Below are 18,376 nucleotides of genomic sequence, written 5' to 3'. Positions count from 1 at the left end.
TTCCCCGCTGAGGGAAGAGGTGGGGGGTGGGCTGCCCAGCTGAGGTGTGCACAGGGGCTGGGCCAGTGCTCTGCCTCCAGCCTCCTGCCCTTGGGGTTGAAGGAAGCCGCTTACCTTGTTGGGCCCAGAGTCCTGAAAAGAGAGAGGACAGAAAGAGTCTGAGGACCTGGGCTGAGGCTGCGGCCCCAGAGCATGTGGAGAGGGGAGGACTGGTAGGCACAGAGGGCAGGAGAGCAGCAAGAGGCCTGAGCACCTGCCCGGTGGCCATCACCCTCCACCCACCAAGACTGGCCACCCTGAGCTGGAGTGACAACAGGTAAACTCCGGGTGTCACCAGGCAGCTGTCACCCAGCACTCTTCCCCACCCCCAGCCATTTCAGTTGGCTAGGTTCTCTAGACAGTGGTCCTTCTCTGTCCACAGCCTGCGTGTCTGGGTGAGGGTGGGTGCTGCTGGCTCTGCAGGGCCCATAGAGCCTGGCCCCTTGCCTCCCAGGCTGTGGCTCCTCCTTGGAGAGTGGCCTGGATGGGGCCAACAGCAGTGTGAGCTGACCCCTGCCCTCCCACGAGCATGCCATCCACATGCTCAGCACGGCCATGGTGGACTTCTCTCGGAAGGACCACGAGGAAAGCCGCACATCCCCGTCTTGCAGGCCCAGGGAGGAACAAGGGCCACTACTCCAAGTCCAGCCTTGCCCGTCTCTGGGCTGTCCCTTGGGCCACAGCCACCTCTCCAGACGTGGGAGTGAGAGCAACAGCCCATGTCCTCTCGGCATCAGAGGGAGGGGCCTCCACAGTACCTCCCACCAGTCCAGCCCTGAAGCCGGGGCCAGCTCACCATTTCAGCCAGGGCAGAGATGACCTTCCCCAGGGTGGTCAGGGACTTGTTGATGTTGGCTCCCTCCTGTGGGTGGAAAGTGGTCCAGGTGGGCTCCAGGGCCTGGCCTGGAAGGTGCGGCAGAGGCACCACTCTGCCTGCCGACCCCAGGGGCCACTAGGGTGTGGCCAGCATTTCTTCTCAGTGCCCCTGTCCTCACCAGGTTCCACTTCCAGGGCTGTTCCCAACTATCAAGTCATGGCGGGGACCAAAGGGGGCCCTCTGGAAACCCAACCCGCTCCTTCTTGACACTAAGACTGTCTTCACAGGAGGCCAGTGCACAGCCCGTGCTCCTCAGGGTTGGTGTGAGGACAGGGGGACCGTGGAGAAGTACGGCTTCCAGCCGGAGCCTGTCCTCACTCAAGCAAGGCAGCAGCAATGGTCTTCTGGCCACTGGAGGCCAAAGGCTCTGGCCTGGGACCCCACTCCCTGCCCGGGCTGTGGCCCCGCGCCTCCAGCCCCAGCCAGACCCTCCTGCCCAGCTCTCCCTGGACACCGGACCCCACTGGCTGAGCCCCGTGGCACAGCAGCCTGGCCCTACCTTGAGGCGCGTGCCCTTGGCCCCCGTGGAGTCCGCCCGCTCACTGCCGGCCAGGTCCACCAGGCTGATTTTGCTCACCTGCAACGGCAGATGCGTCAGCTTCTCCCACAGAGCATCCATAGTGGTGGCCAGCCCACCCCAGGGAGGCCCAGCTGCTCTTAAGCCACACCAAAGGCAGGCCCACTGGCTGTCTAACAGGCCTGGACACAGAGGGACCCTCAGGGCCCTGACCAGTGACGGAGGAGCCAGCGGCCGTCTGCCTGGGCTCTGACCATGCCCTCCTTCTGGTCCCAGCCCCCCTCGGCCTCCCTGAGCTTCCTCTTACTACCTCAAGGGGTCAACTGGAGGTGGCCCTGAGGTGACCCCCCCAGCACCTCCAGGGACTGAGACACACTTCATACAGGCCCTCAGCAGACCTGAGCCGCCGGGGAAACCCCTCTGAGGAGACTGGAGGAGGCCTGGGCGGGGCTCAGGGGTGGGGCACAGTCAGAGGCAGGCAGGGAGAGGCCCAGGCCTGCCCACTCCCCCTCCAGGAGCCCCTGGGATACAGGGCCAGGAGAGGGTGCCCACCGGTCCACCAAGAACTTCAAGTGTGTGGGAGGGGCACATGGGACAGGGGCAGTGGGCAGGGTGTGCCCTCAGGCAGGGCGTCCCTAGCTGAAGATGCTGGTGCCCGACCGAGGCCCTGCTCCTGGTAAGGGCCCGGCTCCCAGTGAAGGCAGAGGACGCAGCCCTGCCCGCCTGCACCAGAACCCACGGGCATCTCCGACTACTAACTGGCCCTGCCACCCCACCTCTGCTGCCACTTCTGGGGGTACCAGGCATGCCGCCTCACCTCTGTCCTTGGTGCTGCCTGGGACATCCCCACAGACCCCACCAAAACTGCCCAGCAGCAGGAGGTGGAGGGAGGAGGACCCGGTCCCTGAACCCCGATCCCCTCCACACCCAGGCCGCCCCACATTCTGAGATGAGGTGGCCTCCCAGACTGGCCAGCACCCCACTGGAACCAACACCAGGTGGCAGACGGGCAGCACCTGCTCCTGGCAGAGGGCGGTGCCCACATCTCACAGGCCAGTGTGTGGTTGGGGTCCTTGTGCTGCCACTGCTCTTGGTGGCGCCGCCTGCCTGGGCCCCCACTCACCTTCTCAGTGGTTATGTCGGTCTCTGCATCATGGCGCTTCTGGGTGAAGATGATGTTGAAGACGGCGTGAGAGCGGCTGCTGGTTTCGTTCATGTTGGTGGCTGCCACCGTCCTGGGAGCAGGAAGCCACACAAGATCACCCTTGTCCCATGTCAGGCCACCCCATGGTAGGAGCAGGCTACAGGGCTGCTCGGGCCAGGCAGGGGTGACCATGCCTCCTGCCAGCCTCCTGCTCAGCCTTCCCACTGCCCACCATGGGGGTCCTTGTCCCTCATGGGGATGCCATGACCGAGGGGTGCTCCCTGCTCCCAGGGGCTCAGGAACCCCAGCAGGGCAGAGGTCCTTGAGGGCCCTGGTGTGAGAAAGCCCCTTGGAAGAGAAAGAGTATGTCCACCACATCCCACCCTCCTGCCCACGCCATCCTCTCCAGAGAGCCCAGTAGCCCACCCTATGCCCAGGAGATGCCAGGGCCAGCAGGGCGACCTTCCAGAGGAGAGAGCCCAAGCCTGCCAGAGAGGGCCGGGGTTTGGTTCCCATACTGCCCCAACCTGCCAGGGACCTCAGAGAATGTCCCCAGACTCAGTCACCAGGTGCCAAGAGGCTGCCTGGGGAATGGTGGAGAGAGGGCTCAGGATGGGTCAGCCCCACCCAGAGGCGGCCGACTAGGCAATGGCCTCGAGGGGAGTCTCTGTGGCAGAGAGGGACAGTGGTCACAGAACACAGAGTGTCCAGGAGGAAGCCAGGGCAGGGCAGCTCTCACAGTCTCAGAACCCCTGGGCTATCAGAGCACTGCCCTCGGGGACCAAGACTGGCCCTACTGGAGGGGCCAGCACCCCACAGAGAACACAAAGCCCTCAGCTGGAGGGCACAAGGTCACATTGCCCACTCCCAGAGAGAAGCAGCCCTCACGTAGGTGACAGTGTCCCCTGAACCAGGGGGTCTGGGTCTCTCCCAGGCTGGCACATGCCCTTGATGGCCCCAGACTCATGAGGAAATCAGGGCCACCAGGCAGACCCCAACAGGGACCCTCGGGCGCCAAGAGCTGGGCAGAGGGGAAGGTGGTCCTCCTCGGGGACTAACAGTGTCAGGCATGGCGAGGGTGGAGGGCAAGGAGCATCCCCCACCTGGCCTTGTTCCCTGAGTCCATGAGGTCCTGGATGTCATTGTAGGAGGTGACAGCCAGCTTGGAGAGGTCCTCCACATAGGGCCCCAGCAGCGGATGCTCCCTCACGCGCAGGTTGCCCTTGTTCTTGGGGTTCAGGAGGTCACGGACACGCTCACAGTAAATCTCCATGTAGCTGACCTGCAGGACAGCCACACCATCAGGGGCCAGGCAGCCCCCAGACACCCGTCCCAGCACGGGGCCGAGTAGCCACTCACTCAACAGCTGTGCTCCACACGTCTCCAAGACCGCACAGGGGAGCCGGCGGGGCGGCCCCGGGGACAAGACCGCACAGGGGAGCCGGCGGGGCGGCCCCGGGGACAAGACCGCACAGGGGAGCCGGCGGGGCGGCCCCGGGGACAAGCAATGACAAGCTGAGGGCACAGACCAGTGGCAAAGCACTGCCCTGGGAACGGCACCTGGGACCCCACTGCCTTAGGGACAGGACCTGGGACTCCATTGCCTTAGGGGTGGCTTCTGGGACCCCACTGTCCCCTGCAGGTGTCCAGCAGGGAGCCCTACCTCCACGGAGTAGGACATGTTGTCATTAGTTGTGTCGTTGATTCGGGAGAAGAGGTCTTCACAGAGCTGTAAGGACAGAGGGAGAGTCAGCTCGGAGGACTGATGGCCCCCGGAACCCCATCCCCCATGGCCAAGGGGACACTGCTCTGCCAGGCCCTCCTGTCACAACGCACATCCCAATGTGAAGGCACCAAAAAAAGCCTGCAGCCCAGGGGCTGGTGTCCTCTGGTTCCAGGTCCCCTGGTGAGACCTGATCCTCTCAGAGGGACTTCTGCTTGTCACCCCGACCCCGAGGGCATGAGGCGGGAGCTGCCACCCACGGGGGTTCCCACCGTCTTTCTCCCCGACAGGTCAGATCCTGCCGGGGGCGTGGCACTGGACGGGGGGAGACCAGAGCTCTGGTGGCATCTGAGGAGCCATCTGTGTCTCGTGTCTGGTCACCCCTCGCTCTGGACGCCTGTGCACAGCCAGCTCCCAGCCCACCCCAGCCAGCAGCTTCAGCCGTCCCCTCCTGGTGCGTCCCCACCTGGTGCGTGCCTCCTGGTCGTCCCTCCGCCTGCCTCCTGCCCTGCCCCACTGACCGCCCAGTCTGCCTTCCCACCGGCTCCCTCCTCCTGGCCAGCGGCCACCTGCCTGTGGGATGATACCCTGCTGGCCCTTCTCCTGCTTGCCCATCATGGTGTAGGACTTCCCCGCCCCTGTCTGTCCATAGGCGAAGATGCACACGTTGTAGCCCTCGAAGGCGTGCTGCAGCATCTCCTCGCCGATGTCCCGGTACACCTGCTTCTGCGAGGCGTAGTTGATGTCCTCGGGCTGGGGAGGAAGGGGCAGTTCCTGAGGATGGCCACCGTGTCCAGGGACAGTGCAGGAGGAGGGACGCCTGCCCTGGGGAGGGGCCTCTGCATCCCAGGTGAGAGCTGAGAGCCAGTGGGGGTGCCTTTGCGGGAAGCAGCACAGGCCCAGCTCAGAGGCACCCACCAGGGGAGCAGGTGGGGTCCTCGCCCCACTCAGAGGGAGCATGCCACTTCAAGAGGTGGAGGGAATCCCGGGGGCCACACTGCGAGCTGGCCAGAGCCAGGGTCCACACCACCACACACTGGCCCAGCCCTGGCTCACCGAGGTGTGGGACCAGTAGGAGTAGTCGAAACTGAAGCTCTTGGGCGTCTCCTTGGGCTGCTTGGGGTTCACGATGGCTGCAGAGAGGGGACACAGGGAAGGTGGTCAGGGTGGCACCGAGAGGGACACGGACAGGAATTCTGTGCCCCAAAGGTGGGAGCAGTTTCCAAGGAAGCCAAGCTCCCAAACTGGGAACAGGTCCCCTTCCAGGCAGCGAGTCCCCCCTGCCCCCTCCGTGGTAGACCCTGCCTCCCACAGATGCCTGAAGGTCCCACAGGACCCTCCTGCAGATGCTCACAGGCCCCTGTGGACCTCCAGCCAGAGGTGGCCCACAGCGCTCCTGCCAGCAGACAGGTGACACCACAAGCCACAGCCCACCCCATCTGGGGTCCAGGGCCTGCTTGCCACCCCCACGCTGGTCTCTATGTCCTGCTTGGCAGCCGTGCCCTAGAAGCACCCAGAAGCCTGGGCACCCTGTGGCTCACTGGGCATTTTGGCTGCGGCATGCTGGCTTCCCCTGCTGCGGGCACCTGGGGTTCTCCTCCCCTGTCAGCCTTCTCGGCCGGCAGTAGGGCCAGAGCATGGTCAGTCCTCTGCACACCACCCACCACCGGCACCAAGCCTCGACCCCCCCCCCCCACGAGCTCCAAGCCCAGCTCCAGACACCCGCGGTTGTGTTCCAAAATGGGCTCCTTCAAACCAGGGGCAGGCCAGGAGCTGGCCTCGATGCCCCGCACCGGGGCCTACAGGGGTCCCGGAGCTCCCCTGGAGCCCAGCACGCCTCCCTCTGACTCCCACCCAGGGGCTGTCTCAGCCAACAGGCCCGTGTCCCCTGAGCCAGGACAGAGAGGACTTGGTCCCCAGCCCCCAGGCCACTGTACCCACTGCGCTCTGGTCCATCAGAACCCAGATAACTTTGTTGATAGAGAGCTGTTGCAGCCCCCAGGCCAGAGACAGACCGCACCCTGGGTTCTCACATCCACGAGGAGCCTAGACCCCTAGGCCCTGGGGGACCATGGCCATCACATCATCTAGTCTGATGAGGGAAGTCCCTCCTGAGTCTGCCCCAAGGCCTGAGATGAAGGCCAGGTTTGTCCTCCCAGCACTGGTTTCCCTGGCCTGACTGGACACCGCATGGCCTCCAGGACACCTGCCGTAACCCAGGGTGACAGGATCAAGAACAAAAGCCCTCCCCAAGAGCAAGGAGTTGTGTCCTCCTCAGTTCATGTCCACCCAAAGCCACGATTTCACGTCCTATGGCCCAGCAGCTCAATGTGACCTTATTTGGAGACAGGGCCAGTGCAGGTGTGATTGGTTAAGATGAGGTCACTGGGCGGGGGCAGGGGCAATCCCATGGAACTGTGACCTTAGAAAGGGGACATTTGGAGACAGACACACACGAGGAGGGTGTCTGTGAAGACACAGGTGGCAGGCAGGGGGACAAAGATGAAGGCCATGGTCAGGGACGGCCATGGAGCACCAAAGTCACTGCAGCAGACCCCCCTCCCATCCTCAGGCCCCAGCAGGAGGGTAGGGGTGAGACCATGACGGCCCTGTCCTTGGGGCTGTGGGGGCCCTGTCCAGCTGCCTCCAGGAGCAGCCGCAGGAGGGAGAGAGAGGAGGGCCTTCAGGGCGAGGCCCACACCAGGTGACCACCAGAGGGAACAGGGACGGTGTAGCGACTTCACGGAGCGACTCCTGGAGTCTGAATGTCCCTGCAGCCAGCCAGCGAGGGGGCACCAGGTGGCCTCTCACCGGAGCCCGCCAGGACCTGCCTGGTCCCCCGCTCACTCATGAGGCCCATCCCAGTGGACGCACCTGGGGGGAGCAGGTTGGGAAGAGGTGAGGAGGGTGGAGCCGTGTCGGGGATTGGCAGGCTCATGGGGCCACAGCAGCCACGCACCTCGCTGTCCCACCCTGGTCTCCAGAACTGGGAGGACACGGGCCGGGCATCTGGAGCCGCTCAGCTGGAGGCCCTCTATGGAGACCCAGGCAACGCACATGGGCACCACCTCCCCGTGGCATGGAGGCGCTACCCCCTTCCCCAGCACCAGAGGGGGTGACCTGGGGTGGAGAGTCCTGTCCCAGCCCAGATCACCCCCACCCTGGGCCCAGGGTCCCGGTCTACACAGCTGAGACAGGACAAGGGGCCGTGCCCTGGAACTTCCTCAGTGACTGAAGGACTCAGAAACAACCCGGAAGTGGAGTGTGGGGGTATCCAGCAGCACCGTCTCCACTGGCAGGGACACAGAGGCCCAAAGGGGTGCAGGTGCAGTCCCAGCAAGCTGGCTGAGAGCACAGCCGGGCGTCACTCCTGGGCCCTGCTTCCTGGACCCACCTGGCATTAGCTTCAGCCCAGGATGGTCAGAGCCTCTGAGGTGCCCGAGGGGCCATCACAGGCCAGCCAAGGGCCTGCAAAGGGGCTCACTGGTCACTTCTCCTGCTCTGACCCAAAGAGAGATGGAAGTTTTCTGGGGCTTCAAAGCCTGCCCCCTTGCAAACGAGGACGTGGCCACAAGGAGGAACCCGGCTCCGCGTGGCCGGGCCAAGCTCTGCAGCCAGGGATGGAGGCGCAGGCTGCCCTGATCCTGCTGGCTCAAAGCTGGGTCACAGGACACTCCAGTAAGAGCATCATTTACCCCAGTGATGACCTCACACAACGGGACCTCGAGTGTCCCTGCACCCTCCCCCATGACGCCCAAATGCTCACTCCTGGAGGCCGAGGCCACCACCCCAGCCAGGTGGCCATTCCAGGTCGAAGAGCCCCTCCCTGGGGCGGCCCCTGTGGGCGAAAGGCCCTGCCATACTCCACCTCGAGGATGAGGAGGTGTAGTATGGAACCAGTGCTGGGTACCGTTGGGCCCACTCAGCCAGTCCCCAGCCACCTGCCAAGCCCAGCCAGCCCCAGAACTGAAGTGACGCCTGCTCACACAGGACCAGGGGTGGAGGGCCCAGGGCCAGCCCTGCCCATGGTGTGAGAGGCTGCCTGCCCAGGGCGGGAGGCCAGAGGGGCCAGGCATGGAGGGCAGCTGGTGCTGGCCAGAGCTCGCCACCCCTGTGCTGCGGTCATACAAACTGAGTGAGCTGAACACCTGGGTCTGCCGTCTCCGGGTCCACTGCACCGTGTCCACGGCACCTCACTAAACAGCCTTCTAGTGGAAGACAAAGCAGCTCCCGCCAGCCTGGCTTCCGCCCCCAGCAGCCTGGCCTGCGCAGGACCTCCGGGCAGTCCTGGCCTCTGGCCTTCCGGAACCTCCCTCCTCTACCTTGCTGTTTCCTAACCCCGTGTCGAGGCCAGCCTCCTGCTGGCCAGAGGCTGAGAGGCTGGAGAAACCTGGAAACCTGGGCAGTGGCTGTCCTGAGCTAAGGAGTGCCCCAACGCTGCCCCCAGGACCCTCGAGCGTGAACTTATCTGGAAACAGGGTCTTTGGAGGAGAGGTGATTATTTTCTAAAACATGGTCATCCTGGGTTAAGGTGGCCCTAAATCCTGTGATTAGTGTCCCTATAAAAGGTCACATGGGAACACAGGCATGCCAGGGAGAAGGCCGGGTGACAACGAGGAGAGATGGGACCTGAGCTGGAGGCTGGAAGAGGCAGGTGCCAACCCAGAGGGAGGGCGGCCTGTCCACACCTGGCTCAGGCTCGGGAGCCGTGGGCGGCAGCCGGCTGCTGTGGGCCTCAGTGTGTGGTCGGCCCCAGCAACTGCAGGACACTGTGACCAGGAGCTTGTGGCTCCAGGAGGGCCGGGCTGGCCGAGGGGCCTGACCCAGAGACACAAGGTGCCTGGGGACCAGTGACGTCCCTAGTACTCACTGGTGGTGCTTCCTGACATCTGGATGATGCACTTGGAGTCACGGCTCATCTCTCGGGAATTGAAGGGGCGGACTCGCACCGCCACCTTCACCGAGGCCCCAGCCATCTCTGCGGCCTTTGTCGGTCACTCCTAGTGGTGGCAGGAGCCCCGGCAAGGGTGGGAGATACCTTGGGGAAAAGGAAAATGCAAATTAGAAACAATATCCAAAGACCCAAGATCAGGGTGCTGCTGGAACCCACAGAAGTCTCCACTCCCTTCCAACCCCAGCAGGACGTGCAGCAGCGGCCGACAGGGAGAAAGCGTACAGCACAGGGGCGTGGGGGTGTGGAGCCGGGAGAAGCTCCATCCCAGGACAAGAAGCAGGAAGCACCTGGCCTGAAGGTGACCCTCAAGCCATGGCGGGGTCCTGGGGATCCTGGGGAAGGGTCCCCTAAGGATGCAGCCCCGGGTGGGGGCTGCACAAGCCCAAGATCCAAGTCAAGGGCGTCTGACTGCAGCCTCCACCCTGGGCCCGGGTTGGTAGCCACAGCCAGTCACAGTGTGGTCTCTGCATTAGCAGGACCAAGCACTTAAAGCACTTAACTCAGCACTCAAAAGAACCACAGGGCCCTAAACAAGGCGCAGAAGCCTCCCTTTAGCACCATTTCCTGCTGCCCGTGACCCTCTCAGGAGGAATGAAGGATAACCCTGAAGCTGCGCCCAAGTCACACTGAACAGCAGGCAGCAGACTGGGAACCCCCAAGTCACGGGCAGTTCATGCAACCTGCGGGGCCCCGCTGTGTGACAGTCCCCTGGGCCACAGGGTGGAGGTCCATGGCCCCAAAGCAACTCTGCCCCTCAGGTCCCAGAACTGGAAACTCCTGCGGAACAGGGAGGTCAGCCGATGGAAAGCGCTCTCCAGGGCTGCGGGCAGGTCCTTGGCTGTCCCACCCAGGGTCCTGGGTCAGGACGGTGCTCCCAGGGACAGGGAGAGGGATGGGTTCTGGCAGAGCAACAGTCACAGCAACTGAACTCCTGTGGAAGGGCAAGGGGTCCCTCTTGGGGGCCAGAGCCCCGGGAAGCAGAGTTCCTTCAGCAGGACAGGAAGAGGGCTTCTCAGGGCTGTCACCCACTGCCATGGACACCGGCTTGGCTGCCTGCTGACAGTGAGCCCCCAACAGTAGAGGCTAGAGCAATGGCTAAGGGTGGGCTCCTTAAATCCCCCCCAGAGAGTCCCCCAGGCCCCCCTTCTGAAAAGGCCATCTTCTGTCTTGTCCCCCTGCCCACTCCTCTCACCCCAGGACAATCTGGCACAAAGGTGCCCTTCCCGGACTGTTGCAGACTCTTATCTGGATTGAGGGGCAGTCCCTCTGAGCTGCCCTCTGGGGACCCAGGATCAGGAAGGAGGACCATCTCTGCAGACAGAGAAGGGAGCACAGGCAGGCCAGAGGCAGGCTGTCCTCCCCAACCAGCCCAACAGTGCACGCTGGCCAGCCTGAGCCACCACCCCCACACAGTCCTGCAGCCTCAGGGCACAGCCTGACTGCACTCTGTGGTGGGTCCCTTACTGTGTGTCCTCTTGAATCTACAAGTGACCACCCAGGAGTAGACAAAAGGGTGCACTTCTCTGAGGACCTGTGTTTGATAATGTTGGCAAGTTCCTGTGCCTGTGAGGCCAAGAGACTGTGAGCGAGAGGCTGCTGTGAGCGAGATTCTGAGCAGCAGGTAGCAGCACTCCTGTGTCCCTCAAAAGGCTCTCCCCTGTGACCAGGTAATCCCAAGGGCTGAGACAGCGACAGCTGGAAACGGAGAAGCATCGAGAAGCAGGGGTCCAATTCAACACTGCAAAGTGTTCAGTCCTCCCCAGTTTAGCTACACCAACTGTTTTAGTCAGAACAACTTCAGGGAAGAAGGTCTATGGGAGGGCTCACGGTTTCGGAGGTCTTAGTCCTAGAAGGCCGGTCCATTCCTTGGGGCTTGAGGTGAGGCTGAACATCACGGCGGAGGGTGGCAGGGGGAAGCAGCTCACATCATGGTGACCAAGAAGCAGAACCTCACTCCCCACGTACAGATACATACCCACAGCCACGTCCCATGCCCACCTCCCCCAGCCGCACCGACACCCACGCCACTTCAGTCGCCACGCAGTTAGTCCCACCAGGGGACTGATCACAGATTGGTCTCCTCTGGACCGTCTTGCACTGTCTCTCATGTGAGCTTTGGGGACACCTCACCTCCAAACCATAACACCACTCAGTGTGATCCCCATAATCAGAATATCCCAGCAGGATGTTCAATGAAATGTGGTAAGAGAAGAGATTTTTTAAAAATAAGAAGAAAAAAGGCAGAAATCCCTCCCAGCCACCCTGGAGGCTATGAAGCCATTGTAAGTCCCAGAGCCTTGAAATGACAGCCACAGGAGCTCAGGGGGAGATGAGTCAGCCCCACCCAGCACCCCAGTGCTGCCTCCCAGAGCACCGGGTAAGATCAGCCTTGGGACAACTGGCTGTCCACACTGAGCAACGGAGCGAGAACTTCCTCTCCGGGAGCACCACATGAACACTCTGAGCTGCAGACTCCCATCTGGGGCGAAAATCCGCATGACCAGGAAGACTGCAGAGTGCAGGTGGCCACCCCAGGCTGCCCACACGGCACTGGGGAAGCCGTGAGTGTTAAAGCGCTACAGAAGCAGAGGGGCGGAAGGCCAAGATCCCAGAGCAGGGCTGCCGGACAGCAGCCTCATCCCACACACTATGGCAGCACATTTGCATTCCAGGCACAGCACGGGGCTGGGCGGGGCTGGGCGTCTGGAGTCTTCTCAGGCAGAGAGTGGTTGCCCAGGGACAGAGAAACCTGCAGAGCTCATGGTGAGAGAAACAGGCTCCAGAGGCCAAGATCCCAGGGAAAGAGTCGGAGACTAAAACACCAGTTCCTCCCTTAAGACAGTTGCCAAATTCTGAATGAGGTATAAGAGGTGGGATTTTTTTTTTTAATACTGAAGATTGAAATCAAGGGTGCTTTACCACTAAGGTACATCCTCCGTACTTCAGACTTTTGAGACAGGGTCTCCCCAAGTTGCTAAGGGTCACTAAGTTACTCAGGTGGACCTCCCACTTGCAGTCCTCCTGCCTCAGCCTCCCAAACTGCTGGGATTACAGGCTTGTGCCACTGAACACAGCAAGTGGGATCGAACTTTAAAAGTCTAAGCAGAAAATCTCTGAAAATCAAGAGAAAACTTCAGGGCCAGGTGCTGTTAGGGAAAAAGACCTGAGTTCAAGGTCCTCCGGGAGGAGAACCCCAGAAGTCACAGTGGGACCTGATTTTTGAGGCCTCAGGGAGCGCCGTATTTTAGCAGGTGATGTAATACATATCAAAGTATAAAGGCATGAAGAGACAGGACCACATGATCAAAAACAAAGAGGAAAATAAAATAAAAACACAAAGACCAAACAAAAGAAATGTACCTCTGCAGGATTCAGACCTGGGAGTGATCAAACAGGTCTTAAAAATAATCATGATCAGTATGTTCAACATGTAAGAGAAAAAGAGGAAGTAAGTGGAAAATGGAGAATTTTCCCAGAGGAATGGAAATTATGAAGAATCAAATGAAAATTTTAGAATTAAAAAATGTGATAACTGGAATTAAGAACTCAAGAGATTAGATACAACTGAAGGCAGTGTTAACAAATGGGAAGACAGGCAATAGAAAATGAAAAAAGAGAAAAAAGATGGAAAATATAGACGTGAGGTCCCAGTGACATGGCCTAACACCACGTAAGTGGAACCCAAGAGAAAGCCGTGGAATGGGGGTGCCCAGTCTGAGCATTTGTGTCCCTCCAATTCATACGTTGGAATCCAAACCTCCAAAGTGGTGGTACTGGGAGAAGCGGAAAGTCCGCAGTCCATTCTCAGAATACAGTGTTTCACCTTAATTGGGATGTAAGATCCAACAGAAGCTATTTTAACTATAGCCCTTCCCTTCCCCTGCTCCTTTTATAAAACCAGCGCATTGTGAACACTGTAACCGCGAGCTCCTCCCATCAGAGCAAGGGCAGTGCTGCACTAGGAGCCAAAGCAGGAGGGAGGCCTGCCCAGGGGCGCTTGCCAGCCAGGACGGACACACGCCCTTCTGCAGAGGAAACCTTTGCCTTGCTGAGGGCTTCTGAGCATGTGTCTGATTCCCTGGGGCACCCCGGTATTTCTAACAGAACTGGAAGGTGGAGGTGATTAGGTCAGGGGTGCTCATGAATGGACCAGTGCCCTTGCAAGATGTTCCAGAAGGACCCCCTGCCCTTCCACTAAGAAGACACAGCAGCAAGGCGCCATCTATGAGCCAGATGCTGAGCCTGCCTTGGCGGTAGACTGCCCACCTCTAGAACTGTGAGAAATCAATCCCTGTTTTTTAAAAGCCTCCAAGTCCATGGCATTTTGGTTTTTAGCAGCAGCCTGAATGATGGCAAAGTGGTATTTTAAGAGAATAATCATGAATTGTGAAAAGCTACTGGAGCTTGTCAATCCATAAATTCAAATCTGCAAATGCAAAGCAGAGTACACAAAGGCTACATGGATCGGGGCAGTGGTAAGGGCAGAAGACAAAGAGGAAAATCTAACTCCAGCCAGAGATAAAAAGCATGACACTTTTAAAGGCCAAAAGTAAGACTGACAAGTGACTTCTCAGCAGAAATGAGAGTCAAAAGACAAGTTTGCAGTCTCTCCACTACCACGCAACGGTCAGTGACCATTTAGACCAGATGGACAGGAACGTGTGGTGATTACGGGCAGTCATTAAGAGAACAGGAAAGTACTCTGCAACTGCAAATAACACAAAGAAAAATACAGAAGTCTTAAAATATCTTTTATCAATACAATTGTAAAAAAAAAAAGAGGAAAAACAGAATACAAAAGGATAGATTGAATGGATAAGAAAGAACTCAGATTCTAGAAGACAGCCCAGCTCTGTTAATACAGACTAAGATTCAAGTAAGCATTACAATGGTCAGACCAGCTTTTGTTGGGTTCTTTCAAAGGTTTTACTTTATTATTTTTCAATTAAATTTATGTTTTACTTTATTATTTTTCAATTAAATCTATTTTAACTAACACATAAAAACTGTTCACATTAATGGGGATAACATGATGTTTCAGTTCATTGTAATGTATTTAAGAGAATAATCAGGACAAACTTCTCTCTCCTCCAACATTTATCACTCATTTATAATAAAAAACAAATAAATTCAAACTCTCTCCCACTTTCTGAAGTGAGCTGCACATTGTTGCCGGCCACACCCTCCCCACTGTGCAACAGCCCCTGGACGGGACGTGCTGCTCCTATCCCTCTACAACCGGGCACCCCCTCCCCCAGCTGCCTCCCCCGGTCCCTGGCAACCTTTCTAGCCTCCATGTCCCCAGACTGACATTTTAAGGTTCCACAAATGAGTGAGGTCGGCCTGCGTCTGGCTCACGTGGACGGGATTCCATGCTCTTGGGTGAACAGGATCCAGATGCAGCGCTTTCTTCGTTGGTCAGCGTTGGGATGAGGCACTTCCAGCTCTCTGTTGCCATGAACCGGGCGTGTGTGACGCACTTCCACAGACGGATTTCATTCCCTTTCAGGTCCCCCACCTTGTACGCCTCCCTTTCCAGCATCCCCCCAGCAGCACTGGCCGTCTTCCGTCTTCCGTCTTGCTGGGGCGACCAGGGAGCTCACAGGGTCTGGACTTGCATTTCACTGATGCGCGTACTGAGCATCTTTTCACATACCTGTGGGCTCTCTGTACACTTCTTTTCAGAAATGCCTGTTTAGGTTTATTGCTTATTTTTAGTTGGATTATTTGTGGGATTTCTGTTTGCTATTAAGTTTTTGGAGTTTCTTGTACAGTCCCGAGATCAGCCCCTTGTTGACTGTGGAGCTCACCAACATTTTCTCCTATTCTGCAGGCTGCTGGTTGTTTATTTGTTGTGCAGAGCTTTTTAGTTTGATGTAATCACAATTGTTTATTTGTGCTTTTTGTTTCCTGTGCTTTGGGGATCTTCTCCGAAAAGTCTTTGCCCTTCCTCATGTCCTGAAGCCCTCCCAGTTTTCTTCTCATTTCAGGTCTTGCGTGTAAGTCTCTATTTCATTCTGAGTCGGCTTTCCACAGAGAAACAGGACATCCAGCTTTCCCAGCACTGATTATAGATAAGACTGTCCTTTTTCCAGTGCATGCACCGACCACCATTTTAAAAGCCAGCTGTCTGCAGAAGCCTGGCTCCTCTCCAGGCCCCTGTCTATCCAGGGACTCCGTGCATGTTTTGAAGTCAGGTAGTGTGACGCCTCCTGCTTTGTTCTGTTTGCTCAAGATTGCTTTGGCTACTCAGGGCTTCACGTCTTTCCACACATATTTTGCATTGTTTTTTCTAGTTCTTTGAAGAGTGTCACTGTAGTGCTCTGCATGGACCTTTCCACAGTACTGAGGCTTCCAATCCATGGCCACAGGGTGTCCTTTCGGCTTTTACATCGTCTTCATCCCTTTCCTCAGTGTTTTATAATTTCCATTATGGAGATCATTCACCTCTTAGATTAAACATATTCCTAGATGTTGGGGGGCGGGTTGTTTGTTTTTGCTGGTTTGTTTTGGTAGCTTTCGTAAATGGGATTCCTTTCTTGATTTCTAGGTCAAACAATGCACCATTGTCATAGAGCAATGCTACTGATTTTCATGACAATTTTGTATCCTACAGTTTTGCTGAATTAATCTGCTCCAAGGTTTCTAGCGGAGTCCTTGGAGTTTCCCATATGTAAGGCCCTCTCATCTGCAGTCCTGACTTCTTTTCCAATTTGAATGCCCTTTTTTTTCTTTCTCTTGCCTTACTACTTTGGCTAGAACTTCCAGCACTGTGTGGAATGAAAGTGGGGGAAGCAGACCCCCACATCTTGCTCCAGATGCTAGAGAAGCGCCCACTTCTCCTCCACGGTGCCCTGCAGGGAAGCCGTCTGGCCCTGGCTCATGCTTGAGGCAGACTTCATCACCAAGCCAACCTCACTACCTCCTATTGCTGCTTCTTTGTGACTCCACCTTGGCGAGGTGCATTTGTCTAGGAGTGCGTCCATCTCTTCTAGGTCACCAAATTGGTTGGCATATAATTGTTCATAATGATCTCTCATGACCCTTTGCCTGTCCGCAGAGCCAGCTGTGATGTCTCCCCGTCCGTCTCTGGTCTGAGTTCTCTCTCTCTCGCTCTCTTGCTCTTTCTTTTCTTTCTCTCTCTGCCTAAGGAATCATGTCTTCTTTCTTTTTGAGAAGCGCCCAGCTCCCCATGGGGATGGTGTTGTTGCTGTGCTGAGACCCTCTCCTCCGGGTCTAACCGGCTCAGGCCTTCATCCGAAGTCCTGCCGCTTTCCCCGGATGCCTTTGCTCTGGTCTTTGCTATTTCTTTCCTTCCACTGATTGTGAATTTGTTCTCGCTTTTCTTTCTTTTTCTTCCTTCCTCCCCTCCCACCTCCTTCTCTTTTTCTTTCCACTGCTAGGGATGGAACCCAGGGCCTCACCCGAGCTGGCCAAGTGTTCTGCCTCTAAGCTCCATCCCTACCCCTTGTGCATGTTTTCCTAATTCCTTGAGATGCAGTGATGAGTTATCTACTTGACATGTTTCTGCCTTTTTGAGCGGATGGTGAGGTGGGTGCCATCAACTTCCTAGTACTGCTGTTCCCACAGGTCTTGGTATGTTGTTTCTTCATTATCATTTGTTTCAAGAAATTTTTAAATTTCTTTCTTGGTTTCTTCCTTTACTTATTGGTTATTCAAAGCTAAGTTAATTTCTGTATGATTTCCAAGACTTTTTGTGTTACTGATTTCCAGTTTTAGTGCACTGTGGTTGGGAAAGGAACCTGACATGATTTCAATAGTTCAAGTTTTGTGAAGGCTTGTTTGGTGGCTGTCCGTGGCTCTGTCCTTAAGAACGTTCTGCGTGTTGCCGAGAAGCATGCCTTCTGCAGCCACAGTGCAGAATGTTCTGTGGGTGTCCCCTGTGACCACTTGGTCCAGGGTGCAGCTGAGCTCTGCCTTTTCTGCCTGTGCTCTGTCTGGACAGTCTGCCCATTGCCAGGATGTCTGTCTGTGCTGTGCAGCCTCCCTCCTCCTGGCCTACTGCTGTCTCTACTTCAGTGCTCTGATAGTTGGTGCATATATACTTAGAATTGTTATTTCCTCTTGCTAAATTGACCCCTCTATCATTATATAATGACCTTCCTCAGAAATTTATTTTATTGCATTCTGTTTACAGGAGACCCTTTAATAAAGATGAGAAAAGTTGAAAATAAAAATGATGAAAATCTTCTGCTTATTCTATTGGCTACTAAGAAGACGTTTTCTTTTTTTTTTTTTTTTTAGTATTTATTTTTTAGTTGTAGTTGGACAATACCTTTATTCTATTTATTTTTATGTGGTGCTGAGGATCCAACCCAGGGCCTCACATGTGCTAAGCTAGCGCTCTACCCCTGAGCCACAACCCCAGCTCCAGCCCCAGAAGATGTTTTCTTTTAAAGTGTGCATATAACATTTGCTAAAGTTTGCTATGTGGTGGTTTTAAAAGTTTCAATATATTTAATTTTAAGTTAAAATCATAAGGTCTATGTTCTCTCACCATAAGAAAACTAAGCTACACCTCAAACCCTGTCCCCCAAAAGTCAAAATCCCCTAACTGTGGGTATTCAGTGAGACGATACTAAATAACGCATGGGCCAGAGGGGGGGGGGGGGGGGGAACACGCCGGGCGTTCAAAACTACTGTAAGATGAGCAAAAGGAAGAGGCTCAGGCAACTCTACCAGCCAGCGGAGGGGGGCGGGGCAGATACCAGGCCCTCGGAGGATTGGTTCCTGTGTGGGGAGGCGGGGCCATGCAGATGCCAGGCCCTCGGAGGATTGGTTCCTGTGTGGGGAGGCGGGGCCACGCAGATGCCAGGCCCTCGGAGGATTGGTTCCTGTGTGGGGAGGCGGGGCCACGCAGATGCCAGGCCCTCGGAGGATTGGTTCCCTGTGTGGGGAGGCGGGGCCACGCAGGCAAGGGGTCAGGCTGGAGCCAGCCTCCATGAAGAGTCAGACTCTTGAAAGTTCCACCCTCGGGGGAAGGAAAGGGGAGGGGGGAAAGTCATCTGACGTTAAAGGGACGCGGGAAACTAGCGACTGACTCCAGGGGGCAAAGAGCAGGAGTTCCTAAGGACCTCCAGCCACAGGCCTGTCCTCATGCA

The 18,376-nt window shown here is 57.2% G+C and overlaps 1 protein-coding gene across 22 annotated transcripts in view; it reads right to left on the bottom strand.

Annotated features, from left to right (window-relative positions):
- Kif1a (kinesin family member 1A) overlaps positions 1-18,376 on the bottom strand; it is an 83,747-nt gene that overhangs the window by 52,587 nt on the left and 12,784 nt on the right. For all 22 annotated transcript variants that reach the window (XM_058573431.1, XM_058573434.1, XM_058573436.1 and 19 more), the window contains exons 2-10: positions 9,171-9,338; positions 5,357-5,433; positions 4,874-5,053; positions 4,241-4,306; positions 3,681-3,859; positions 2,557-2,668; positions 1,416-1,493; positions 836-901; positions 115-132 (exon numbers count right to left, since the gene is read on the bottom strand). In XM_058573431.1, the coding sequence (XP_058429414.1) occupies positions 115-132; positions 836-901; positions 1,416-1,493; positions 2,557-2,668; positions 3,681-3,859; positions 4,241-4,306; positions 4,874-5,053; positions 5,357-5,433; positions 9,171-9,276 (882 nt within the window). In that variant the 5' untranslated portion in view covers positions 9,277-9,338. The remainder of the gene's footprint in view (positions 1-114; positions 133-835; positions 902-1,415; positions 1,494-2,556; positions 2,669-3,680; positions 3,860-4,240; positions 4,307-4,873; positions 5,054-5,356; positions 5,434-9,170; positions 9,339-18,376) is intronic.

This window comes from Marmota monax, unplaced genomic scaffold (genome assembly GCF_021218885.2).
Source record: "Marmota monax isolate L192 unplaced genomic scaffold, Marmota_monax_Labrador192_F-V1.1 WCK01_AAM20220418_F8-fsc00298, whole genome shotgun sequence".
NCBI lineage: Eukaryota > Metazoa > Chordata > Mammalia > Rodentia > Sciuridae > Marmota > Marmota monax.
Note: the sequence above shows the minus strand (reverse complement) of the source record. Positions and strands in the feature narration are given on the sequence as shown.